The 27,453-nt window shown below is 38.4% G+C and overlaps 1 protein-coding gene across 1 annotated transcript in view; it reads left to right on the top strand.

Moving 5' to 3' along the window:
- Nucleotides 1-240: 240 nt before the first annotated feature.
- Nucleotides 241-27,453, top strand: part of SERPINB2 (serpin family B member 2) — a gene marked incomplete at its 5' end in the record, with an annotated part of 30,938 nt that continues 3,725 nt past the window's right edge. Inside the window, 13 exons of the mRNA XM_081078222.1 lie at nucleotides 241-408; nucleotides 2,308-2,424; nucleotides 4,177-4,305; nucleotides 4,813-4,930; nucleotides 7,867-8,009; nucleotides 8,614-8,778; nucleotides 9,732-10,116; nucleotides 14,368-14,425; nucleotides 17,040-17,217; nucleotides 19,025-19,090; nucleotides 19,565-19,702; nucleotides 20,662-20,779; nucleotides 26,188-26,330. Coding sequence (XP_080934348.1) covers nucleotides 241-408; nucleotides 2,308-2,424; nucleotides 4,177-4,305; nucleotides 4,813-4,930; nucleotides 7,867-8,009; nucleotides 8,614-8,778; nucleotides 9,732-10,116; nucleotides 14,368-14,425; nucleotides 17,040-17,217; nucleotides 19,025-19,090; nucleotides 19,565-19,702; nucleotides 20,662-20,779; nucleotides 26,188-26,330 — 1,926 coding nt within the window. The remainder of the gene's footprint in view (nucleotides 409-2,307; nucleotides 2,425-4,176; nucleotides 4,306-4,812; nucleotides 4,931-7,866; nucleotides 8,010-8,613; nucleotides 8,779-9,731; nucleotides 10,117-14,367; nucleotides 14,426-17,039; nucleotides 17,218-19,024; nucleotides 19,091-19,564; nucleotides 19,703-20,661; nucleotides 20,780-26,187; nucleotides 26,331-27,453) is intronic.

Below are 27,453 nucleotides of genomic sequence, written 5' to 3'. Positions count from 1 at the left end.
ATTATTAAGAATTTCAAGGTGGTGGCAGCAGAGCATTGCACCAAACATGGGGCCCATTATGGCTGCACCAGTCACATACCCATAATGCTGTCCCTGATCTACTTTGGGTTGTTCCATGAAGGAAGAACAGAGAGGAAACCCCTACCCTATGCAGGGTACTACTCTCTGACATCAATCAAAATGTTGCATCATTTTCTAGAGCTGTTCTTTTCTTCCTCACTTTTCTTGTAGATTGAAACAATGGAAGATCTTAATATGGCAAACACAATCTTTGCCCTCAATTTTTTCAAGCATGTGGCAAATACAAGCACCACACAGAATCTCTTCTTCTCTCCATGGGGCATCTCATCCACCATGGTCATGGTCTACCTGGGTGCCAGAGGCAACACTGCAGACCAGATGGCCAAAGTAAGTTTCTGTTAAAGCTCAAATTAAGACTGAATGATTCCTGAACTGAATTGTAGAATTTCTCTAATATTATGCTTGAGATACCTTGGCTATAACAAGATGAGCAATCATTACATGCTATTACAACATAAGTTCCTTAGATTCATATCTACAAAACTGCCAAACCATGAAAATCCTTAATTGTAGATAGCAGAAGGCATATCAGAGTTTCTTACACAGTAAAGATGGACGTGATGAATAATGACAACATCTTACATTTTAATAATACAATAGTTTTTTAAAAAGTATTTTGTATGCGTTTTAAGACACGTGTCTTTTCATAGTTGGGAAGACTGGCATTGTGAAGGAAGCACATTTCCCAGGTCTCCTAAGCTTTCCTCACTCCTAGCTGAGGCTCCTTTCATCACTCAGCTAACGTGCTGTGTTTGATCCCCATTAAGAATTCCTCCTAATGGTTTTAAGAGAGTGTCATGAAGAAAAAAAAAATATCCCAGAGCTGTGGTCACCACACTCTTGGAGATGCACGGAGAGCAATGTTGACTTCAGAAGGCCTCAGCCATGTTTTCAATCTCGTGAGATCATGTCAACAAAATGGGGCCTGGCATGATGGTCAGTGTTCAAAATCAAGATGGACAGGGTGTGGGGTAGCTGGCTTCCTTCCTTGGTGAATGGACACTAACTCAGTCAGGAGACCCTTTCACTGAGTCTGGGGCCTTGTAAATACATTGAACTACTTCAACCACACCCTGCAGGATTCCTATGGGATGAATTTGAAACATTTAAAATTCACGTGATCCTGCTATCTCCTACATCAGTGACCCAGACCAGGTCATCATATAATTAAAATTCTTTCATTCACACATGAACACAACCATTAAAATTGAAGGCTTTATGTACAGGCTCTGGTTTCTCACAGACACGTATTGTGCTTTCAGTCACACCAAAATGCCACTGGCTACTTTCAGAGTACAATTCCCACGAGAATTGTACCTGAGTATATATATAGATCCTTCCCAGGTACATGGTGACCCATTTAAGATGGGCCTTGTTAGAAGTGGTTCACACAGAGAGTGTTGGCCAATCTCCTTGCAGGAGGAGAAGGGATGGCTGTATCACTCCTTGTGTTTGTGGCAGTTTAAACACCAAGACTTACAACAAAACTCAGTTGCTTAACTCTAATACCAGCAATATTTTGCAACACTCCTTCCCCTTTATTTTCTTTGCCTTGAAAAAATAAAGACAGTGAACTGCATTGCAAACTTTAGAAAACATCAGGGTAAGGAAATTATATTTAGCCATCAGAACAATATAGTTTGAGGGAAAATGCTAAATGAAGTGCTCTGGGTTATTAAAATTTTAAAAAAAATTGATTTTGCTACCAAAGGAAATTTAGCTTATTGGTCACTCTGGACACAATACAGCTCTTCTGTATCTGGAAGCTGCTTGAGCATGTGGGACCATGCAAAGATTTTATATCTTTTTGTAACTCTTCTGTATGTATAGATTTTAAAATTAAAGGCAAATGTGGTTAATTTGCTACCAAAAAGAAAGAGGATGAGCTCTGTAACTTGGAGGAAGAAGCTGGAATTTGGGGACAGAACAATCTGTTTGAGCGGTGGCTTTGCCATTCTTTACAAGGTGTGTGAGTGAAGGCATTTAATATCCCTGAGCCTAGAGACTAAGGACTTGTATGTAGATTAGTATAAATACTTCATACTGATTCCTGTGAAGGGAATTTTGGTTAACTGACACTTACATATTACATAAAAAGAGTATCTATGTGTATAGCCCATACAGGGAGCTACATTCAGGACTCTCAGAGGTACTTGATAGCCATTGGTTTAAAAGTGAAACAATTTAGCAGGAAAATGTAACCATTCCTTCTAACTCCAACTGAAGGTGCTTCAGTTTAACCAAATTGGAGTCCATGAAGTCACCCCAGCGACCCCAGAGAACGTCACCGGTTGTGAACTCATGCAGCAGATCCAGGTCACTTATCCTGATGCCATTTTGCAGGTATCTGACTCATTCATTCATATTTCTTTTGTATTTTGTTTCTAGAATCTTTGTGTCTTAAATTCACAACATTAGACTGAGAAGAAACCCAATACAACGTTCCCCTTCACAGAAGGAAAACTAAGACTCAGAGTCCTTAAATAAATATTCTGTGATCCCACCAATAAGAAAGGACAGAGCCAGGATGGAATCCAGACTTCCTGACTTCTAAGCCAAGGCTCTTTCTAAATTCTGTCATATCACCCTGCCACTAGTTGGGTTTGTGTAATTTATTCTAAAACCATGGTATAGACTCCTATAATACACATGCCTGGATGCAGATTTTCAGAGGGCAAAGGGTAAATTGTGATAATGGAGGAGAATGAGGAATGGAGCAAGTCAGGATTGATAACGTCACAAGAGGCCACTGATCTTCAGATATCCCTTCCCTGTTCTTCTACCTCTCTACTTATTGTCTATCTGTCTATCTATCATCTATCTGTCTGTCTGTCTGTCTGTCTGTCTATCTCTCTATCTATCCATCCATCTATCATCTACCTGTATATTTATCTCAGGTAGTAGTATCTTTTCTCAGTACTCTATTGCTTAGATACCAGCTATCCAGCTAAATTATAGGAACTGGAAATAGATGTGTTGCTGTTGGTAACCAACTTCCATACTCACACTCTTGAGTTAGGTTATGGAGAGATCTCTCCCGTATCTCCCATAGCTTTCTTCTTGGGAACAATGATACTTCATCTGCCCATTACCCAGGGAATTATGGGCAAGAAGAGGTGGAGAGGGCTCATTCAATATGGAGATCCAGCCAGGTCTCCTGAAACACCTGGAAATCATTTGCAGGGCTCTTTCCTCTGTTGTGACTGAACTCCATGTTTGTCATCGCGTTTGCAAACTTTAGGTTGTAGTTTGGAATTCCCCTTCACTTTCATGCTTTTTCTAAAACCTAGACTTTCCCCTGTTTAGACTATGCCTTAATTATAAAATGGGTACTTTTAGAAGTTATTTGAATTTTTTTTTATTTGAACTTTTAAAAGAACATTTGTAAGGTAACATTTTAATGTAATAAATTTTTTAGAGACCTTAAAGTTTAGGAAACTATAAAAGGAGTCTCACTTTCTTCTAGGATGTTGGTTACTTCATGGTTAAATCCAATCCATAGGCATGGCAAAATATGAAACAAGTAAAACATTATCTTATTACTTTTAAAACACATCCATATCAAAAGTATTTCCTCAGAGATTCCTCTAAAGTACCAGGAAAAATATACATTTGTCATGCGGGGCGGCCTGCGGGGTCTCTGCTCTCACTCCCCACATAAGAACGCAGGACATGGTGAGGCCAAAAAGGAACACCCACGGAGCCATAGGTAGGGGAGTCCTACCTTTATGGTCTCACTGGAGGCTGGGTTTACACGATGTGCGACCTGCTGTCCGCTTTGCTGCCAACCGACCGACTCTCCTCCACTCTCCTCCACTCTCCTCAGCTTCCCTCCATAGATGCGGCAGTTATATTAGTGGCCAATGGCTCAACGGTTACAGCTAATGGCCAACCAGCCACAGCTGACGGCCATCTACTACCCTAGCCAGCACCTCTCCACATGAGGCCGAGAGCCTGGAAACTGCTCTCTGGGGCTCTGTCCCCACAACATTAATACAGCATTTTGTTGTTATATTGAAAAAAAATATCATTGCTTAAGAAATGTCTTGTCTAGTAGTCCTGAGTTGTATGGAGAATCCTTTCTTCCTGTTTAAGGCACAAGCTGAAGATACAATCCATTCATCCTTCCGTTCTCTCATCTCTGCAATCAACGAGTCCACAGGGGATTATGTATTGGAAAGTGCCAATAAACTGTTTGGAGAGAAGTCTGCGAGATTCAAGGAAGTAAGAAAAAAACCTGTAATTGAAATGGCGGGGCCCTGAACCTCCAGTGAGGTCACTTTCAAGGCTTTTCTCTGTGATTCATACAGTGAGAGTTAGAAGTACACATGGCTCTTTAAGGCTCCCTAACACCATTGGTCACAGCAGTGATCCCTTATGTTCTCTCTGCCCTGCTGCAAAAGTCCCACTTGTAGTGCAGTAAGTCAGGAGGGACATAACTGACTTTCAGAGTCACTATCTCCCGAATCCCACCTCCCTCTTATTCAGAGTCTATAATGTGACAGATGCAGGAGGGCAAATAGAGTTGGGGCTGGAGTATGGGGGAAGGGGGTCCACAGAGCACTTATAATCTATACCTTTTCCTCTTTCAGCCCCTACCCCATAGCCAACCTCCACCCCTACCCCATCCTCAGGCTCCCAGTCTTGACAGAAAGCCTATAATTCAAAATTATACAAAGGCTTGTTCAGTATATATTCTATGTAACCCCCTGCATTTTTCTTGCTTTAAAGGAATACATACGACTCTCTAAGAAATATTACTCTACAGAACCCCAGGCAGTCGACTTCCTAGAATGTCCAGAAGGAGCCAGGAAAAAGATTAATTTCTGGGTCAATACTCAAACCAAAGGTAAAACCAAGGAAATATTTTCTGTTCTTCTTTCACTTAGAAAACTGATCTATTTTAAAAAATCATCCTTCAATATAGCTTGTAATCCCTGAAAATTCATCCAGTTATTTTGGTTAATGCGACCTTATTGTTTAGTTGAGTGGTATTTTAAGTGAGAAAAAAGAATTGAGGTCTGCTAAAAAAAGACACATGCTCAGTGTTCAAATAATCTGTTTTGGGATATTATGTTAGAATAGAATAGAAAACAGATGTTTTCCAACATAGGAAATATCAGTATTGAAATAATTGTGACAGTACATCACTGTGGACAAAAACAAAGACAAAAGGCTTGATTGTATACAAAACAGAATCCAGACTTTGCCACCGTAGAACTAAGCAGTCTAGGGAGGCATGCAATCAAATTGCAGTTGCTGTAACGTGGTAATAAGTGTTTTTATGTGGGAAGTACAGGCTCCATATGGGACCACATAGGTAGGAAAGGCACCTGCCTACAGTGCCCAGATGAGAGGAAGCTTTCTGGAATAAGAGATGCATACACTGTGGTTAGGAGAATGGGCTGTAGCTGGACAGGCAAACTACAGCATGGTACCATGGGCATGGTACCTTGGGAGAGAGTTCCAGACAGAGTGCACAGATGTATAAATATGCCGGGGTGAGAGACCTTGGCCCTCTGGGGAAATGAATGGAGTTTGGTTTGACTGGAGTGTACAGTGCTGAGGGGAGGAGATGAAACTAAAGAGATGAAGTAATACACTTCTTATGCTATTCCCACACAAATAACTTCAGTGACCTTCTACTGTCCTCAGAAGATCTTACTCTTTACCTTAACTTTTTAGTTCTCCATAGTCCAACAGACTGTACTTGACTCCTGCTGGAGCCTGAGCTCCTGTAAACACAACATACTGGCTGCTACCCCCATACTTCTAATGCATACTTCAACTTCAGAATTTCACTTAAGTGGCAACCAAAATCTTACCCTTTCCTGGAGGTATCTCCCAACAGCGTCTTGATCTCTCCCTCTTGTCAACTCCTCTAGGTCTTTGTTAGCTTCATGACTTATGTTGATGTTCGACATGTAGGGCCTTGAACTGTTTTTGAACTGATTTCATTTTGTTTGCTTGGATGTCTCATCTAGACTATAATTATTTAAGAGGAGGACCAGTATGTCACACTTCTCCTATGTCTCCACAAAAATTAGCACAGTCTTTTGCTGACAAACTGGCTCATCCAAGATCCCAATGCTAGTTAGTGGTGAAGCTGAAGTTCCCTTTTCTGATCCATAGTCTAATTCTAGATTTCTTCATTTGGATGTTTAAAGAATTTGATAACTTAAGGGCAAAGAAGAAAAAAAGGATTTTCTTAACTTCTGTGCTTTAAACATCATTTTAAGCCATAGTTTGGTATCTTGGTTTATTATCTACCATAATGGACTAAGTTCTAAGACTTTGAGTTCTATAGAACATAGAATCTAAGAATCTATAGAATCTAAGAACTAAGTTCTACAGAACTTAAAGAAAAATTCATTTCTCTGAAAATAGTTGATCTGCTTTAGTTTTTCATTTCCATTATGGATTTTAAAATCACTGTTTTAAAACACTGACAGACTACTGATATAAGGAAGTAGGAAAAGTAATGATTAAGAGAAGTGAAAGTAAAAAAAGGAGTGCAAAATTAGAGACACATGAGAGTTCTGCTTTTTGAGAACAACGTTAATTTTCTTTTTAAGCATTGTATTGAATGTCTGTAAATCAATCAATTGTATTGCCAAATGCCAAGTAGTCATTTGAGCTGTTTGTTTTACCAAATTTTATAATAATTTGAGAGAATTTTCTGTTTTATTTGTTATGATCAAATACTAGTTTTGTCTTGTGCATCACAAAGTCAAATAAAGCATTAGTAGATTTTAATAGTAACCAAGAATTTTAATTGCCTGGGGATATATTGAGTGGAGATATTGAATGGATATGTTAAAGTTGGTCATATTACAGTGACCTTTTTATTAGTCCATTTTCTGTCAGTAGGATTGGAAGGTGGCAGACTGTGGAGGCAGAATCCTGACTAGCTTACCAAGACTGTCGCTTTGGGAAGATGGCTAACCTCTCTCACCATGGTGTCCTTTTTTTGCAAAGTGACACTAATATTCACCTAATAATGTAGTTGTAAGGATTAAATAAAATAATGCATTTAGTGGTTGAAATATTGCAGAGCATGTATTCATTATAAGTGGGCTGTTTCTTAAATCAACTTAAAAAAAACCTATCACACCGAATGTTATCATTTTCTGAGAACATTCTGTGGCTCACTCTTTTACTCCCTTCTCTGTATTGTTGTGTACTTTGTATTATTTAGCTCTATTATAGAACTTACCACACATTTTTCACAACTGATTTTGAATGTCTCTTCCAGTATTCTCAGCCCTAGCAGAACACTTCTTCCTTGCTCACCTCATGAATATTGAGTCTTTGAGTGTAGATCTAGCCCAAACTCCTTAAAAAAAATGTTTTTGAATAAATCAATGGGTCAGACTCATAGACTATCTAGACCAGATCTAGAAGGAACATGCTTGCCATACTGTGGAAAGGCCCTATCATCTTTTTTCTATTTCACTCCCATCTGAATTAAATAACTTTATACAACCATAAAACTGAGAAAACAATATAAAAGGAAGTGAAAATCTCCACTGCAAATTTGATGGTAGATCTAAATTTTAAATGCATTACTTTTGATTTTCTCTTGGACTTTGAAAATCGTTTGACAAATTTGGTCTGATTTTTACTTATTCTTTAAATCAGGAGAAAAACTTGAATTTGAACATCCCTGGAGAATTTGACAAATGTGGTTGCTGAGTTTGATGGTGACTCAAAAGATTCAAGAAATTATAGTAACATTACAGTTCTTGATCATGAAACTTAAACATATGTCATGTTTTTTTGTAGGCAAAATTCCAAACTTGTTACCTGAAGGTTCTGTAGATCCAGAGACCAGGATGGTCTTGGTGAATGCTGTCTACTTCAAAGGAAATTGGAAAACTCCATTTGAGAAGAAATTAAATGGGCTTTATCCTTTCCGTGTGAACTCGGTATGACAACAAACTCGGAGACAACAAAACTGACTTTCCTAACATGTGCTTTTGGGCCTTAGACAAGACAGAGAAATAAAAATAGAGACCATTTGTTAATGCGATTATGTGATACGATAGTTATAAGTTATGGACTTCGGACAGTTGATTGACTCAGGCTACTGAATGATTTTATCAGTCATATGAATAGTTGTGAAAGATCATGGGCTTTATACTTATGCAATCCTGGACTCAAATGTAAGCTCTACGTACCAGATATGACCTTATTTATGTCCATGCATTCCATATTTTGGTCTATAAAACTGGAATAATAATAATATCCAACTCAAAATGTGGTTGTCAGGATTCAATGAGATTTAGCAGAGTTCTTGGCCCATAGTAGGTACTAACAAAGTTTTTAGTATTACTGTTGATCTTATTAATCATGGATATAATCTTGAAAAAAGATAATAGGATCAGAGTCATTGTAAGTGTATGCAAATAATTTGTTTACATCAAAATATATTTCTTAAACACAAAAGCAGAACCCATTCTCTTTTAAGTCTGACTACAAATCTCGACATCTTAGCATCAACCTTTATATTTCACTCTTCCATCATTTTAGACTCAGCGTAAACCTGTACAGATGATGTACTTGCATGAAAAGCTGAACATTGGCTACATAGAAGACCTAAAGACTCAGATCCTAGAATTGCCATATGTTGAAGATGTCAGCATGTTCGTGTTGCTTCCAGATGAAATTGCTGATGTGTCTACTGGCTTGGAGTTGGTAAGCCATTTCAACTTCAATTGTTTTAGACTTCTGGGGCTAAACTTACCTTTTATGATGAACATGTCTATAATTAGGAAACGGTGTGCCATTTTTCACAGAAATGTGTGAATTGCTTGATAGTAAATGTGGCATGTCTCAAACTTTTGTTCAAAGCCTTAAATACATGTCATACATGCTACCTTCTTGCAAAAACTTTACCAGTCTATTAAATTTTTATGTCACCCACATGTAATAAAGTTAAAGTCCCTGATTGTTTTCTTTAAATATTTCTTTGGGGGGGGGCATCATACTTCTACTCAATTAAGAGAAATATTTTTAATAGCACAGAGGTCTTTTGTAGTTTTACACCTATCATGCCATGAATTCATAGGGAATGGGTGCCAGCAGCTCAGGCTTCTTTCAGGGTTTTCACAAAATGTGAGTCTCTGAGTAGGGCAGGCTGGTGCTTCAGTTGAACCCAGGTACCTTGCTCTTTGGCTCCCTTCTTTTTTGACCATTTTCTTTCACACATTTCAGGAAGCTGTCTTGTCTCTTATAGTGCTTAATGTGTTGAATTACGTACGTTAATTTTACCTTTTACCTTGGTTTAAAACCATGCCAACTATATGCTGGGTGACACTGTAGACGTCTTCAGTTTCGCCATGGTGACGTTTGTGGGGCATTCCCTTTTGAACAGTGCCCATTCCCTGGATGTTTACAATATCACATTTCTTGTAGATTTGCATGTGTGTGGCTACAGGAATAACTGGTTTTCTAAAAGGTTTAGAGTCCTCTCCTTGTTCCCTTTATGTTGTTCTTTTTGCCAAATTACTGGAAGATGGCGGTTCTGGATGAAAAGATAGAGTCACTAATTTTTTTTTAACATCTTTAAACTTTTTTTTAACATTTAGAAGTTGTTTTCCTTTTTTTCTAAGCACTCACTGCTTTAAAATTTTTTTTTTCCTTTGTAGCTGGAAAGTGAACTAACTTATGACAAACTCAACAAGTGGATCAGCAAAGACACGATGGCTGAAGATGACGTTGAGGTGTACCTGCCCCAGTTCAAATTAGAAGAGCATTACGAGCTCAAATCCATTCTGAGACACATGGGAATGACTGAGGCCTTCAACGTGGGCCAGGCCAATTTCTTAGGCATGTCGGAAGGGAATGACCTGTATCTATCTGAAGTGTTTCATCAGGCCACTGTAGACGTCAATGAGAAGGGCACTGAAGCCACGGCTGGCACTGGGGCCATTGTGTCAGGGAGAACTGGCCATGGAGGCCCACAGTTTGTGGCAGATCATCCTTTCCTTTTCTTCATAATGCACAAAATAACCAAGACCATCTTCTTTTTTGGTAGATTCGCCTCACCCTAAAATTGAAAGGTTTGAATCTGTACAGGATTTTGTAGCATGAGCTATAAGCCTCACAAGTGCTCTAAGTACCAAAAGTTTAGGGACTTTATCCATGTATTTCTGTTTTCCTGAACAACTTCTGCTCCACACTAAAGATAAATGCAGAAATAACTAGACAACTGTCAATCATAAGATGACAACCCTATTAATTGTTTGGTCTCTTGAAAGGGGGTGATGTCCCATTTAGTGTTTCCTTACTCTTAGTTTATTTTATAGCATTAATTTTTCCTTTGTTATTTATTATTTTATATAATGTTTTTTTTTATTATTGTTCACTGTCTATTTAATGTAGCTGATACAGTTACAGAAATAGGGGATCACTATGTTTCTTTCTAAGGAAATGCATTTTTTGTTTTTATGATGAAGGATGACGAGGTGTCCTATGCCCTTCTATTATAAAAACCTAGAAGAAAGCATTGATTAACAGGCAAATACATGTTATGGGCATTTATAGCATTATGTATCACATAGATATGTCTGTAACTTATATAAACTTGCAAATATATAATAAATAAACATGTTTCCACACAACTATTTTTTTGTTGTCATTCCATGAGGTCATCAGATCCTAAGACTTCTTATATCTTGATTCCCCAAAATTAGGCATCATGGCTCATTTATGGGAACCGAGGAAAAGTAGAATAAAGGAACCAAAGGGATAACTACCCCTCTTGCAAGGAGGGGGTGGGATGGGATTGTGTGAAAAATTGTTCAGGGCTGCCTTCTGGCAGCAAAAGGCATCACAAATCTGGGTCAGAGTCCCTGGGGGATACCAGTGTTTAAATCTCAAGGACGTCAGAAACAAATACCAAATCCAGTGGTCTGGACACAGACTCAAGGTCATAGTCATTGATCTGAGAGTTTAGAGGAGTGGAGATGGGCTGGAGGGGACACGAAGGATGGCCTCTTTTAGGGGTGTTTGCTTCAAATAGCACTCAGTGCTTTTGAATAAATTGGAGGCAGAACAGAACACAATTTAAGACCTGAGAGCAAAGGCAGATAGGAGGTTTGGGGGTTTCTGAACTGGCTTGAGAGTCTGGCTTCAGAAGTGAGGCTGGATCCTGGAAATGTATCCCAGGCACCATCCCCCCTTTGATGGAAGGCATGGAGGGATAAACCATGGAGCATGGTGACTAAGGAGGTGGCCTCAGGACTTTGATTATCTGTATTGAAATCCCAGCTCTAACACTTCCGAGCCACCTAATCGTGGGCGAGGAATAGTGCTTCTTTGTGCTTCTTTTCTTTCTGTGTAAACTAGAGAAAATAATGCTTTTCCCATAGGGTAGTTATGGTTAAATGAATTCATGCATAAGAAGCAATTAAAAGAATTCTTGGCAGATACAGTATTTGAAAAATACTAGTGATTATGATTATTAGCTTTGTAGGTAATACAACTGTCTTGGATTTTATTTATTTTCTGTCAGCTGGTCAAATATAGAATCCCAGGAAGTCATTCAGTTAATATTTTAAGGCTTGAATTTTGTTTATTTTTCTGTAAATCAGACATTTGTAAAACTTAGGGGTTCTTGCCTTTTGCACCCTCCTACTTACTTTTAGATCCTGTTTTCTAGGTGTTTCAATAATTCATTCAGCAAGGCAGTCAACAATAATTTTCTGAATCGTTGTGAGTCTTAATATGTCCATTTCACTCTCATTATTGAGTTAGAATATGAGTGTAGAAGTCTAGGTTCAAAGAACTTTAAGGGTATGATTTTATTACCCCCGGGCCCCAAAGTTGCTAATGGGAAAGTTGATGTCAAGATATCATCTTGTAATTTTAATAATTTTTTGTTTTGTTTTTGATAATATTCTTGACATTTCATTGCATTAAGAGTACTTTTTAACATTGTTTTGTAAAATTTGTCTTCTTCATCAGCAGAATTTTTCTCTGGGAACTTGGATCTTGCTTTAGTTTGGGGAAACTCTCAGCCATTGCTATGGACTGAATGTTTGTGTACCAATCCCCCACCTGCACCCCCTGTCCCAATACAGATGTTGAAACCCTAATCTCCAGTGTAATGGTATTTGGAGATGGGTCAGTTGGGAAGTAATTAGGGTTAGATGAGGTCACGAGCATGGAGTTCCCATGTATTTAGCACCTTTTAAAAGAGATAAAGGGACCAGAGCTTTCTCTCCCTCCACTGTGAGAACACAGAAAGAGACAGCCATCTGAGAACCAAGAAGAGAGCCCTCACTAAGAACCCAACCAGCCAGCACCCTGATCTCAGACTTCAAGCTTCCAGAACTGTGAAAAATACATGTTTGTTGTTTAAGTTCCGAGTCAATGGTATTCCGTTATAGAAACCCAAACTGAGTAAGACAGCCATTATCCACTTCATTGGCTCTGCTTCACTCTATCTACTTTCTTTTTCTGGACTTTAAGGACTTTCTGGACTCCTATTAGAATAAGATTGATTCACCTGGAGTTCTCTCTGTTTCAAAATTTTTTTCACACCTAATAAATTTGTGTGGTCTAAACATCAAATGTCACAGAAGGACTCACACAAAAACTCTCTCCCACTTTCTCTTTCCCATTCATTTAGTTTGTATCACTCTATCCACACTAGTAATATCTGTACATAGTATAATATCTGTATATATTGTAATATCTGTATATGGTGAAACAGTAATATCTGTTTATAGAGAGAAACAAAAGAAAACCAGAGATGGTGAACCAACATCTGACTTAGTAACTGTGTCTAAACCATTGATCCAAAAATAACAATAACAAAAAAACCAAAATGATGCTAATAATATTATACTGTTAGCTTGGACACTATTACCTCTGCTCCCCACATCCCCCCCCAAAAAGCATCAAAATAATGCACAACCATAATTTTATGGATGTAGGTAGTAGTATATCTATTTGTAAAGATTTTAATCAAGAGAAAGTGGGAAACAAGTCTGGAGAAAATTTTAGGGAAAATGAATAAAACTTAGTCTATGACTTCAAAGAAGATGAAACGATGTCTTGGCTGGTTCAGCAGAATCTGCATTGCTGCATTTAATGCAACAAAAATAACTAGCGTGTCTTCATGCTGTGCAGTGATGCAGCCCAAGTCACTCTCTGGTGAACCACTGTCCATCAAGATGAACAGCCTCTCTATCTAGTGCCTCCACACGATGCTTTCAGCTAATAATAGTCTGGAGGCATCCACGGATAATCGTATCTGCTCTGCACACATCAGGCAGGCACCACAGAATTTCCTACCACAAGTCACACTCCCTAGTGAAATCCAGAGGAACATTCTGCTCGAGGTTCTACATCAACAATCAAATGTTAAACTCTGAGCCAGTTTACCAGAAGATACAAGTGCCCCCATGAAAAGAAAAATAAAAACTGTGTGAAGAAAAACATACCAAGTGTGTTATAAATAGAGAGCCTCCTCCTTTCCTTTCATCCCTTTTGGATTGTCTCTCCATTCCCACCACTCTCTTCACTCCCTCCTCTATTCCTCCATGCACAGGCATGCTGTGATAGAAAATGAAACTATAATGCATTGTTTTTCTTTTCTAATAAATATGGAGGAGTGAGGGAACATTTATAGAGAGAAACAAAAGAGAACGAGAGATGGCGAACCAACATTTGACTATTTCTAAACCATTGATCCAGACCCCTTGTCCCTGGGGTGAGGAATGGATGCCACACCAATTTTAATTATGCTCATGGTTCTACACCAACGTTCCAGACATGAAGAGTATGAAGGGTAATTTTAACAGTTTAACAGTAAATGCTTTACCAATAATATTTTCCATTTCATTGCCCATTATTCCACTAATTTGAATCTTTCTCTTTTCCTTCCTTCTTTCCTTCCTTCCTTCCTTCCTTCCTTCCTTCCTTCCTTCCTTCCTTCCTTCCTTCCTTCCTTTCCTTCTTCTTTTTGTTTTTTTTTAAAGAAAAGTATTCTAATTGCTACCAGTTGGCAGACTAAAGAAGAGATTAAGCAAGGAAACTGTGAGTTACAATGTGTCAGAATTCAGGTCTCTACATGTGGACAAACATGGAAAATGTGGGTAGTTAAAAAATTCAGGCACAACCTTAATCATCTCTCTTTATTTGAGCTTATGCGCAAGATAAATCTGAACGGAAGAGTGTATGGCTTGTGAAAGTGAATCAAAGGGTGGGGCTAAGATGAGGGAGGTGCTATAATTTTTTTAAAAAGTTTCTACTGTTAAAAGTTACTTAACTCAGCCACAATTTCTTACGTTAGGTACGAATTGCCAATTCTGCTCCAGTGGAAGAAAACAAGGTATCGTAAGAACTTCTTTGTTTAAAAATGCTTATTTGTGTTTATTTATTATGTTTTCCTTCTTTGTTAAAGTGCCTAACTTAAATAACTAATGATCAAGACTCCCAAAACCAAAAATAGTAGGTAAATCTCTACACTCCCCCCAAAAATTCTGTGTAAGTCAGAGAGATTTAACCTTGAAGTGGTTCTAAGTTTGTACTAGAAAGAGGGCTAATGAGGAAAGAACATTCATTTCCAAAGAAGTAGAAAACTTGTTTTACTAGGAATTGTGAAACTATGAATGGAATTTCTTCCAGTTACATTTCTGAATTCGTTACCTCTTATCTGTCAACACAGGCAAAGAGAAAAAGAACATTCTCAGAATAATTGAGTCAAAACACTTCTAACCCTTCAGTAGAGTAGGCTTGGCAGCAAGAATTTGATCCTCGTCACTAACGTATGGAACTAATGGTTTGACTCTTTACCTCTCTTCCCCACCCAACATCCGGTTCTGGTAATTCTATGAGCCATAAGCTTTCTTCTCTTTCATGGAATAATCTAAGGCTCTAACTCCACAACTTACACTAGGTGCTCATCTTAAAACATCTGATATATTAGGGATGATAGTAATGAGAGAATTTATAAAGCTGAAGATAACTGGATATTAATTTTTCACAAGAAATTAGCTCTTTCATTGGAGAGAATTTTGTCTTTCACGAATTTGTTACAAGTAACTAAGCCTAGAATAAACATAAACCATAGGTAGAAGATAAAAATCCCAGACCCTAAGATAGTACTTTTACTTCTCCTCCCTTTATGGTATGTATGGTTTTGCCACAGAGCCAAACATTTCCCATATGAACGTAATTCATGAGTTCTAAAAAGATAAAGTTTAATATATAAGGAGCAAATTCAAATGTTATTTGAATGAATGTAGCTCTAAAGGAAATAGGGGGGTTATTTCCAGGAAAGCATTGGATCTGTCAAGAAAAAATACTCACAGGCAAGTTTTGAACGTTTGATGAGGGTGTAGAATTACTACAAAACTAGACTTGTTGTTTGTTCTTTAATCAAACGATGTCAGCCTCGGATTACCATCAGCTTCCAGAATAGGCAGGAGCTGCGTGCCACTCAAACATGAATTAGAGGCTGGGAAGCTGTTTTGTTCAGTGTAAGCCTGTGGCTAGGAAGGATTTCAACAGTACCACTTACTGTTAATCCAAATTACGATGAAACCAAACCGTCTACACATGCCTCTCCCTTGATTCAACTATTTGATTAAAGAGAACTCCTGGCCTTTCTCAACTTCTCATTCTAGTTTTCCCAGAGGATTAGGTGATGTCAGTGGAAGACCCAGTTCTAGACGACATGTGAGAGGTTCTAGAGCCAAGAATTTGGTTTATTCTTAGTCATTTAATCAGTTTAAATTATTTGGCTATAAGATGGCAATAGATTAAACTATTTTTTCTTGAGACCCAGTCTTAAAGGACTTGAATTAAAACATCAGGGTAATTAAAGGTGACATTTAAAAGTTGATTATAATATTAAAAAATTACACGAGAAAACTTGAGTCTATATAATACTACAAAACCAGTTTCAAAAGGGCTTAAGTGAATGAGATTAAAGGCAGAAAATAGTCTTGATTTCTCTACTTCTCTATAGCCTGTCCCATTAAATTGTGCATGATTCAAGTTTAAATAAAAAAAGGTGGCTAGAGCCCAAACAGTGACCACTGCAAACAAGTAGTAAACAAGTATTTATAAGTATCCATTTTGTGCAAAGTTCTGAGCTAGGTACTGTTGGATGTACAAAGCAGTGTAAGACAATTTTGCTCTGGAGGAACTTACCCTGGAGTTGGCAAGATACAAACAGGAAAACAGAACTAGCAGTGTGATTAATACCAGGCAAGTGGCAGAAACTACGTTATGGGACTTAATGCGGCAGACACGCTCTGTGCACCCAAAAGGTCAGGAAAAGCTTCGAGAAGAAAAGGGGAACTTGGACAGAGTTGAATTGTAGGAGAATAAAGGAGGACAAAAGCATTCCAGAAGTCTGGTATATCATATAGAAAGGTATCGAGCAATAAATAGGTTAAAAATATGAAAATGCGGATGAAAGGTGAGAAAAAGTACAAAGTTGAAAATATGTATAATTATTTCTCATTCATGGTATAAAGTCAGCAGTCGTGGGGTGTATTGAACAGAAGTACAGGGCTGAGAGAGTGAGGACACCTGGCTCTACTGCCATTTGTATCGTGACATTCTCAACAAGGAGTTTCTAATTGACCAGAATCTAATTGTTCTCTGAAGTGCATTAGGGCTCAAATTTAAGGCAATTCTCTTAAACTCTGTGGACTTTGGTGTAAAATAATGACATTGGACTAGAATTTTCTTAAAGCCCATTCAGGTCGTGTACTGTACACAATATATACATATTATACACATACACATATATTTTGTATACATATATGGATGTATATGTATACTTATAAACCAAATTGGGTAATATATATTTTTGTCATCTCACTGACGGATGATTAAAAAAATAATGTGGAAGCTAACAAATCGTTTTTTAAAGGTAAAATGGATGGAAAGGATTATTAACGTGCTCTTTGTCTCTGCTTTATTTTCCTTAGATTTTTCCCAATGGATTCTCTAACAAAATCAATCAACCAATTTGCCCTGGAATTTAGCAAAAAGCTAGCTGAATCTGCTGATGGTAAAAATATTTTTTTTTCTCCCTGGGGCATCTCAACCTCCTTGGCTATGGTGTATTTGGGCACCAGAGGTATGACTGCAGCCCAAATAGCCCAGGTGAGAAAGCTCCGTCATCTTCTGTTGCCTTAAAAGGAAATGCTTTCTCTGCCTTTTATCTTCATTTTTCTCCTGAAATCCACATAGCTCACATTTTACAATCATTTCCTCCAAAACAAAAAATACACCCTAACAATTTTCTAGACCGTAAAAAGAAGTCTGGGAAAGGGAATCCAGTTGCAAACTGTTGCTAGAAAAACAATTTAAGAACTGTGTTCTCTAGCCCAATCAAGTGAAGAGATGATGAGGTTATCAAGTTTGGTTCAACACCAAAAGCAATATTTTGATTATTAAAATATTTCAAGAAGTAATAGCTCAAACATTAAAGAATAGAATTAGTCAGCATCTTTGTAACCTCAGACATATTGATGTCTTGAAGACACAGATAGGAACATCAAGTGAATTGTTTCTCATGCTTTGTTTGGCTGTTTCTTTGTTCAATACCTGGTTGTCTGGATGAATCTAAAGAGCCCATTAAGAGTATTAAAATAGCAAAACAATATTATTGTGCATGCAATTACTGATTTACTGTAAACATCCTCAAAGCATAGTGTGTGTGTGTGTGTGTGTCCATAGATAACAAAGTATGTAATAAAATATCCACATATATGTCTATATATATGTATGTGTAAACATATAAATATATGGGTGTGTTTTAATTAAAAATAAAAACAGAAAAGAGTAAAAACAGTCCTAAATCATACAATTGAAAGGCTAAATGACAGAATTTCCACCCCAGGATGTGTCCTGTGTACTAAGTAGGGAAATGGGCACAGCCAGGAATTCTGAGTGAGACAGGTGGAATACATATTCTTTTAATTTGGGCCTAGGATGTGACCCTTATTCTTGTAGTTCATAAGATATTGGGTGTTTTAAAACTATAACAACAAAATCCTGATTCACAACTGGTTAATACTTATTAAATCACAGCTAATTAATTATTAAAGCCTTAACCATTAATGCAATAAATTAAATGTTAGATGGATCCCAATTCGGCTCTATTTCATATAAATATATTGCTGGGTGTTGCTTGTTCTTGTTTTATTTAATATTTACTTAAACATTAACAGCTTCAGTTTGCAATTGAGACAGATGAGTTGCTTATGAGCCCCTTTTTTTTCTATGGCAAGTGGTTCCTGTTTGGTCACCATGTGTTAGCACAAGTTTTGGTGAAACAGACTTGATTCCTCTTTGTGAGCTGAGTCCAGGATGTGAGAGATGAAATTATCGCCTTGTTTTTTTTACTGTTGTACAATTCAGGGAGACAAGGATGCGCACATCCATCCTGGTAACTTCCAAACGAAATGCTGGCGTGAACATAAAGAATGCGTTTATATGTCAAGTGTGGGTAGACAGTGAGAATGGAAACACTAACCCCAAAATTTTAGCAATGAAAACCCCTGAGATTTCCAGATAATTGGAGCAATGGTGGCTTTTGCTTAAATTGCTAAAAAATGTTCTCAGTTGAGCACATAGCATTCTTTTCAAAGCAACCATAGATAAAAATGAAACATGGAAAACAAGAGAATTTTACCTCTAAGGGTATTCCCAACACCATCCTAAACCTCTATAAAAAATATTAAAGAGAAACTTAAATTAGATTTTTTAAAAGTGTAGTTAAAAGCAGCTCTTGACTTACTGTAGTAGTTCAGTTAACACACCATTTAAACCAAATCAGAGCCCCATTTGTTTGTTAATATTATATGTTCTGTAGCTATAGGAATGGCTGACTTGTATTTACTTATGTGTACTTCACATGATTTCTTCTCTGCAAAGTGCGCTCACATATTGTCTTTTGAAATTACAGGTGCTTCAATTTAACAGGGACCAGGACAGCAAGTTTTTTCCTGAAAGTGAAAAGAAAAGAAAAATGGTATATTTTATATTTTAATATCCATTTGGTGATCAAGGAAAAAGGGCACTTTTAGCACATGTATTTCAGTGGCTAATTTAAGCAACTTTTAATATGTAAATTTTCTTAGAAACATATATTAAAATTATAAAAACATTCTTCAAAATATAAAATGTCTACACTTTTTGGAAGGGTAATATTCTTTCCTGTTATCTCTCCCCCTCCTTTTCTTCCCTTTCAAAACTGCTCCACTTTCAAACTTGTTCCTGTTTTTGCAGACTAAAGTGTGAAGGAAATAATGCCCTTAATAACTTTTAATTTTTTTGCACTGATAACAGGGAAAATTTTTTATCTTAGAATAAATTTCAGCTTTTGTTCACAATACATCAAATCATTTAATTTAGTGATAGGTTTTACGTGTGTGTGTGTGTGTGTGTGTGTGTGTGTGTGTAGCTCTTGTTCATTTTTATTTGACTAATCCCTTTTCTTTTAAAGGACTTCAACTCGGGGAAGGTTGAAGAAATCCGCTCTGATTTCCAGACACTTATCTCAGAAATCAACAATCCCAGTAATGCTTACGTACTTAAAACAGCCAATGGGATATATGGGGAGAAAACTTACCCATTTCACAATGTAAGTGTAAACATGCTATAGGAAAGAAAGAGCCATGTGAGACCAATCAATAAACTCTGTACATTTCTCTAGGGATCCCAGGAACAATCTTAATGTGGTCAGCATTTCTGGTAAACAATTATTTAGACCAACTAGTAAGCGTCTAGTTGTAAAGAGAAGCTCAATAGGGCTCAAATCAGATCTAGTGATCAGATCTTTATCCAAAATTATAATATAGAAATGTGGTTTACATAATTCCTGTGCCAACGTGTATTTCATGGAAAATGGAGCAAATATGTAGAGTACCTGAGTAGGGTCAATCTGAAGGAGCAGAGGGTTATGTTGGTCATAGGAGGAAGGCTGGGGACTGTGTACTCAACAGCAAAGCTGACCTCGGGGTCAGACAAGCCATTTCACATCAAGATTTGAGAGACTTTGGAAAGACTCTCAGCATGGAACAATATCAACTTTGCCCCTTTTCTGATGGTGGGAACCCCCATAGTGCAGACCCTGACTTCAACCTCAGTTCAGACTCCAGGGCTCCTCAGAGTGGTCCATCTGGAACCAGGCCAACCACTTACTTTTTTCACATTTGTCCATCACATCCTTTGGCACATCTCAGAAAGGAGGAGGACACAGATGCCCGGTGGGCAAAGAACAAGGAAACTGGATAGGGTAGAGGGACAGTAACAGAAACTATAAAGCTAGCTCTTGATTCTAAGCAGTGCTGCCAGAGCTGTAGGAGGCAGGCCTCCCTTCCATACCTGGATTTTTGCATGGCTAGCTAGTGCCCAGCCAAGTTTAAAGAGGGGGGTGTTTAGTGTTTGACCAGATTAGGAGTGGGGACACAGAGAAGGCAGCAATGTGTGTGTGTGTGTGCGCGCACAATTGTTCCTTTGCTTAGGTTTTTGATAATCTAGATTTGATTTCTCAGTTTTGGGAAAACTCTACAAAAGGAGATTTTTACCTGAATTTTTCAGAAATACTTAGAAGATATGAAAACATACTTTGGTGCAGAGCCACAGTCTGTTAACTTTTTGGAAGCTCCTGACCAAACCAGAAACGAGATCAACTCTTGGGTTGAAAGCCAGACACAAGGTAAGCTTTCACCAAGGTGCTCGGCAGAGTGCTTTCTCCAAGCACTGTTTTATTATTTTGAGTTTGTGTTGTGTGTAAGTAAATGTATTTCTTGACTGGAACTATGGACACATTCTCAGTATTCATCACATCTCTTTCTATTCATGCCCAGGTTTTAGATGCACAGCTTTTCCCAATAAGTTTTATCTGAAACATGTAAGTCAAGAGACCCATTTTACTAAGTAGACAAGAAAATTGTATCTCATTGATTCCAAAGAGGCGTCCAAGGGGAAAAAAAGCATGAAAAATGCAAAAAAAAGGAAATTTGAAATACTGTTGCATTTGTGGCTTTTAAAGGATAGCTACTAATTAATAACAAAAAATGTGGCATTACAGAACAATAGCTGTACTGCTTCTGCTTCTCGGCTTCCTTAGCTCTGGATTCCAGGCCTTGTAGGTACCTCAGATTGGCTGAGCCTCCTACCAAGACACATATTGTATGGACATGCCAAGAATACAAAACAGAGTTTAGACAACAGGTAGCAAAAAACCAAAACAAAACAAAACAAAACAAACAAACAAACAAAAAAAAAAAAAAGGTGGAAAATTTATTAGAACTCCTTATGGCCGCAAGAGGGATCTTCTTTCCCCAGATAGTGGTAGGACAGGAACTGCTGACATTGCCACCCAGATTCCAGTAGTGCAGAGGTCCGTGTCAGGCCAAGTGTCAAGTTCCAACTCTGCCACTTTCTTTCAGTGTTGGAAAAAGAATGAAAAAGGGGTTAGTACACTACTTGGCATAGAGCAAGTGCTCACTAAACAGATGGCACCACTGGAGTGTCCAGTTCTGCCCACCCACATTCTAAGGCACAAGTCCTCACCATGTTGGTTTAGTCCTAGCAGTCTAGGAAAGGATTGTGAGTGGTTCTACTGTCTTCCTTATGTGTTGGTTTCATTGTTTATGTGTCAGGGGCAACGCAGTTTTCCTTGTTTCCAAGTCCTAGAAAAAGCTTGACTTAGTATCTATTGACAACATTTGCAAGAGTTGTTATATAAAGAATAAATGAGCTTACAAATAAGAAAATGCCTTGTATGACACACAGCACATATAAGGGAGTCAATCGGTATCAATTTTTATTTCCTTTTTTCCACCTGGAATGTTCTTCTTTACACCTTTGGTATCCCAAAATAAAATTATAAATAAAATATCAATTAATAAAAAAAAGTGGCATTAAATGTGCTATATGATCTTGAGTAATTTTCAAAATAAGGTACTATGTTAGAGTACGATCTAAGTTGCTATAACAAAGACACCCAGAATATATAGTGTCTTTATAATAAGATAGCGTTTATCTTTCTGTCACATAATAGTCAATAGGTAGCTAAGTATTCTCTTCCACAAAGCCATCCTGAGACCCAGACTGGTGGGGTCAGCTCTGCCACCCTTAAGACATGGCTTCCATTTCTAAGTCTAAGATGATTCTTACAATGGTCAGTTTTGTAGACAGCAGGAAATGGGGAAACAAAAACGTCTTTGCTTTTAAGAGTATGGCCTGAAATTTCACACATCAGTCCCACTTGTATCCTAAACTTAGTTACATGGCACACTTTATCCTTGGGTGACCAACTTGTCCCAGGTTTGCCTGGGACTTTCCTGACTTAAGCACCTAACATCTCTCACTCTTAGGCAAACCAGGGTAGTCGGTTACCCAAACTTGCTGTAAAATGTACTTTTTAGCTGGACAGCCACGTACTCACCTAAAATTTGAGAGTTCTGTTTTTAAAAGGAAATAGAGGGATTCTCCTAGGCAATTTAGCAGTCTTTTATTATGGTCTCTATTTTAGAAATTGGGTAGCTGAAGCTTTTGAGAAATTAAATTATCCAAGATCAGATAGATTAAAGCTTCAGAAATAGGATTCAAATCCCACATTTCTGAGTTTGCTTTTCCTTTTCTATCTCTTCCTACTCTGACTTCAGTCTTCGTCTTAATTTATCTGCATTGATACAACTTTCTGCCCCTAACTGTGCTCCCCTCAAATCCCATCTCTGTTCAGCATCCCGAAAGGCCTACTGAAAATATGAATTAGACCAGCTAGACCAAGTCACTCCTGTACTCAAGACCCATCATGGTGCCCCATGACCTGCAGGGTGAATTCAAGTTCCCCATCCTGACATTTACGGCCCACTTGACCATGGAGCCCTGCCTGTCTCTCCATTTCAACTCTCATCGCTTCCTGACTCAAAATTTATACTTCAAGAATTCTAAGTGGCACAGAGTCCCCGTAACTCCCCGTGCTACCTTATGACCCAGTGTCTTTTCTCATGGCATTCCCTGTAACTGAAACCTTTCCCTGCCCTGCCACTCCCAGCCCCTGCACAGCCACCAGATAACTTCTCAGGGCACCACTCAGGCACAATGTCCTCCTGGAAGCCGCCGGCTCCCAGGCCTGGCTCAGAGCCTCCCTCTTTGCTCCCCCAGCACCTTGACACTTCCCCACAGTGTTAGTAAAATCAACTCCTGACACTTCATTTCATCTACCTCCCCTGCTAGACGCAAGGACCCCAAGTGCAACAGTTCTGCCTCACGTGAGCTTCAGCTTTGAATCACTAGCACATAACAGACCCGCTCACGGTAGTTGTTCGGAACATTAATTCTCATTGGAGTGACTTGAGGAAGTTGGCAGCCCCAAATTCTCAGTTCCTTTTTCCTTGCACTAGTGACTCAAAAGCCTTGGTGAAGCAAGAGTGACCATTATACATGTATTTAACTTATTCCTGATTTGGATTCATCCAAAACTAAGTTGGCTTTTTAGACTTAGAGATTAGCTAGCATTTACTGAGTACTTGCACTGCTCCAGTGTGCATGAAGACCAAATGTGACTGTTTAGAGAAAAGCAGGTTAATACACAACTCAAATTCAACATGGTAGAAGCAGGAATGAGAACAGTACCGGAACTGAACAAAATCTCAGGTCTCAGATTTTAGCCCAGTGTCTGTTACATTGTCTGGAAGACAGATGGGAACCCTACAGGCAGGAAAGCCAGGAGCGACTCACCTGCTATCTGTACACCCAGCAAAGCCTGGCAGAGCTGAGAGAGAGCTGTTGTCTGACGGTGCATGAGCTTGGGCCTTGCCAAGCTTCCTCAGTGTAGACTGACACACTGAGAAGCACGACAAGACCCAACTGTCTGAGTTACAGAGCTGTCCAGGAAGTCTTGCTGTGATGACAAATGTGCCATAAATCTGTACCGCCCAATTTGATATAGACACATGTTCTGTCCACATGTGAATATAGATAATTTGAAATGTGGCTAGTATGACTCCGAAACTCAATTTTTAACTTTAGTTTATTTTAATTAATTTACATTTAAGTAGTCATGTGTGTGTCTAGCGCCTACCATGTTTGACAGCACAGAGGAAATTCTGTCTTAAAAGAACTGAACAAATATTTTAAATTATGAAGGAAAGAGTAAACATCAGATTATGGTCATTACACGGTCAAAATAGAGGATGGGAACACTTTAAAAAATCCTCCATTGTCACTCCACTCATCAAATGAGAGATTCCCATACATAAGTTCACTCTGGGCATGGTCAGAACCTTTCATTAAGCCCATTTCCCACATCCCAAAACTTCTTTCCTCCAGTTGGCGCTGATGACTCTATTTCTTAGAAGTGGAATCTCCCAAGGAGAGAGAAAGCTGTAATCTTTCTGCATTTTTTTTTACACATTGGACCAGATATCTGCTATTTGGGGGCTATTCAACATCAAATAAAGGAATTAATCAGCTGTTCAGGAACTTTACTTTCTCAAGGCAGAGTTCCAAATGTCCTTAAGGAAAACTTGCTAGAAACTCTTTGGCTTGAGTTTCTAGGTTCTAGCTGAACTACCTGACAGAAGCGTCTTCCCTTGAGTTTTCAAACAGGCCTCCTTCAAAATGGCTATATGGACTACTGGGACATACATGGCATTCAAAGTCAAATTCTCAAAGATAACACCAATCATACATTGCTACTATTTTTTCTGGTTTGTCTTCTTTAGAGTCTATAAGCTCCTCTAGAGTGGGGGATTGGGGAAGGTTATTGTCTAGATGTTTTTAATTTCAAAATCTATTAATGTGCCACATGCTTGGCACATTGGGCACCCTAGTGTCACATTACCATGTGCTCAGAGGGACTTACTGTGACTATCTGCAGAGAGAATGTCCTTCCTGTTAACTAAAACTATCAAGGATGCTTGTAATGAGCGAGCCAGTAGGTGGCACTTTAGCTCTCAAGAAGAGAGGAAAACGTTTAGTCATATTTTGCTTTGTGTGTTACTTTGAATTTGTATGTAAGTACATTGGATTCAAGAGGCTACGTTCCTTGAACACATATGAACCCAGAGAACAACGCAATAAAGCTTCAATCAACTGGATGTCAACTCACTTGAGATCAATCTACAGAAACCTCAATCATTAATATGTTCTCTATTTGCATCTACAACTCTGTCAAACGAGAGAATAATTAATTTAGAATGACACAGAGCTTTAAAAATGTAAAACTTATGAGCAAAAAAAAAAAGAGAGGTTAAAAAAATGACACAGAAGGCCTCCCCATGTTAAATCATCAAAGAAAATTTAAATTAACTTGACTATACTATCTTTAAACAGAAAAACAAATACGACAATGTTTCAGAAAGTTTTCACATCAGCATTTAAAACCAAATTTAAATTTAATTTCTAAAACGAAACCGTGCGTCCCATGGGGGGAGGGAAGGATTTCTTGTGCTTTGTTTTGAGCAGACTTGTCCACGACACACCTCAGATCTAGCAGACGCCCTAGAAGTGCTGCCCTTAGAACTTTCAAATAAAGCTGCCCAGTGTTTCTGAGGTGTCCATGCGAGGACTGCAGCCGTCAGGGGGTGTGCTGGACAGGCTGACAGAGCAGGTTTACTGAATGTCCACTTCCACATCTCTTCAGGGGTCAGGACTTAACCTTATCTTTTTGGGGGGATGCTATTCAACCAACAGCAGTAGTATTCTCACAAAAATGCATAACCTAAACATAACCTTGAGGAAACAGACAAATCTGAACTGACACTTGAGGGACATTCTACAAAACTTTTTTAATAGTGTCAAGGTCATGAAAGACAAAGAACAAATGAGGAACAGTCCCAGATTAAAGAGGACTAAGAGGAAAGGACAATTAAATGCAACTTGAGGTCTTGGATTGATTTCTGGTCCAGAAAAAGAGCTTACTGGAACAACTGATGACGTTTGAATAAGATCCGTTAACAGTATTCTAGCAATGCTAACTTCCTGCCTTGGTTCATTCGTGGATATAAGATGTTATCATTTAGCCGTACTTCATAATCATCCTTGTTATATGTGTGGCATATCATTAGGACGTATCTATACAATTTGAAACCTGTCCTTTTGCTCTTGTAGGAAAAATCCAGAGTCTCCTGCCTGACGATGCTGTGAATTCTGCAACCAGAATGGTTCTGGTGAATGCTATTTACTTTAAAGGTATCTGGGAACATCAATTCTCAGCCCGAGACACCAGAGAAAAACCTTTCAGAATAAACAAGGTAGGATCCATTTTATAATCAGTATGGATTTGTACATGGCATTTTACATGGACTTCTATTTTAAATTCACTCTTCTTTCTGAGTACATGTTCCTGTAAACTATTGTGAACTATGTCTCTTACTAGGGCACAGATGGCTGAGCTAACAGCTTCCGATTCTATCCCACCTGGAAATTCTCCTTTCGTTGTTTTTCTTTGAATATAGACTAGTCACATATTTTATCACTCAGTCCTTGCCACAGCTAAGATAGAGTAGGTAAGGTAGTTATGTTTATATCCCAAGTGAGAAATATAGTGTGGCTAAGTGACTGGAGTCATGCCAAAGTTAGAAGTCTACGAGGACCATAACCTAAAACTCTTCACTATTAGTTCTGCTTTTGTTCTACTAAACCTATATTACCTTCTACTAAAACAGAAGAAATAATAATTTAAAAGTTCACCTCTTTCATTTGCATTTTTCTCTGTGTTAGGACACAACACACTTGTGTTTGTGATAGCAACCAACTACAGCGAAAAGGGAGACTAATATAAGGTGACAGAGATTTCGTAGAATCCAGGGGCTGGAACATGTCTGGGTCTTGGGATTTGAGCGAGACTCAAAGACTCAAAAGTCAGAAATCATTGTCTATTTTTCAACTCTGTTTCTCCCATCATTTTTATCTCAGGCTGAAGTCTAACTTTCTCTGCTTCTCAGTTCTAGAGACCTCTTCCATTCTAGAGACCAGTCTGATAGATCTTTCAAATTTCTAGGAAAGGAACTGATTGGGCAGAGTTTGTTAAAGTTGGTGGGTCCGGGGGGTGGGTCATCTCACACAAACAGTGCTGCTGTTTACCTATGGCTGTAATCCTGCAGATGTGTGCAGTAGGCATTTCTGATGGTTGGTGAGATAAAGATGGAGAAGGGGCTCAACAGATGCTCCAATGGGCTAACTAGCAATGAGCTGACAGTCACCTGGCTTAGCATAGTCACCGGGAATTTTCAGTTGCAAGTGATAGAAAAGCACTGCAAACTAGCTCCAGTAAAATGGGAATTGTATTAGCATTAACTTATACAAAAGGAACTGAGGTGTCTTGGAGTGGCATCTCTAGAGACTCAAAACATAATCTCAATTCCTTCTCTTTTT

This window comes from Rhinolophus hipposideros (assembly GCF_964194185.1).
Source record: "Rhinolophus hipposideros genome assembly, chromosome: 17".
In the NCBI taxonomy this organism is placed as follows: Eukaryota; Metazoa; Chordata; class Mammalia; order Chiroptera; family Rhinolophidae; genus Rhinolophus; species Rhinolophus hipposideros.
Note: the sequence above shows the minus strand (reverse complement) of the source record. Positions and strands in the feature narration are given on the sequence as shown.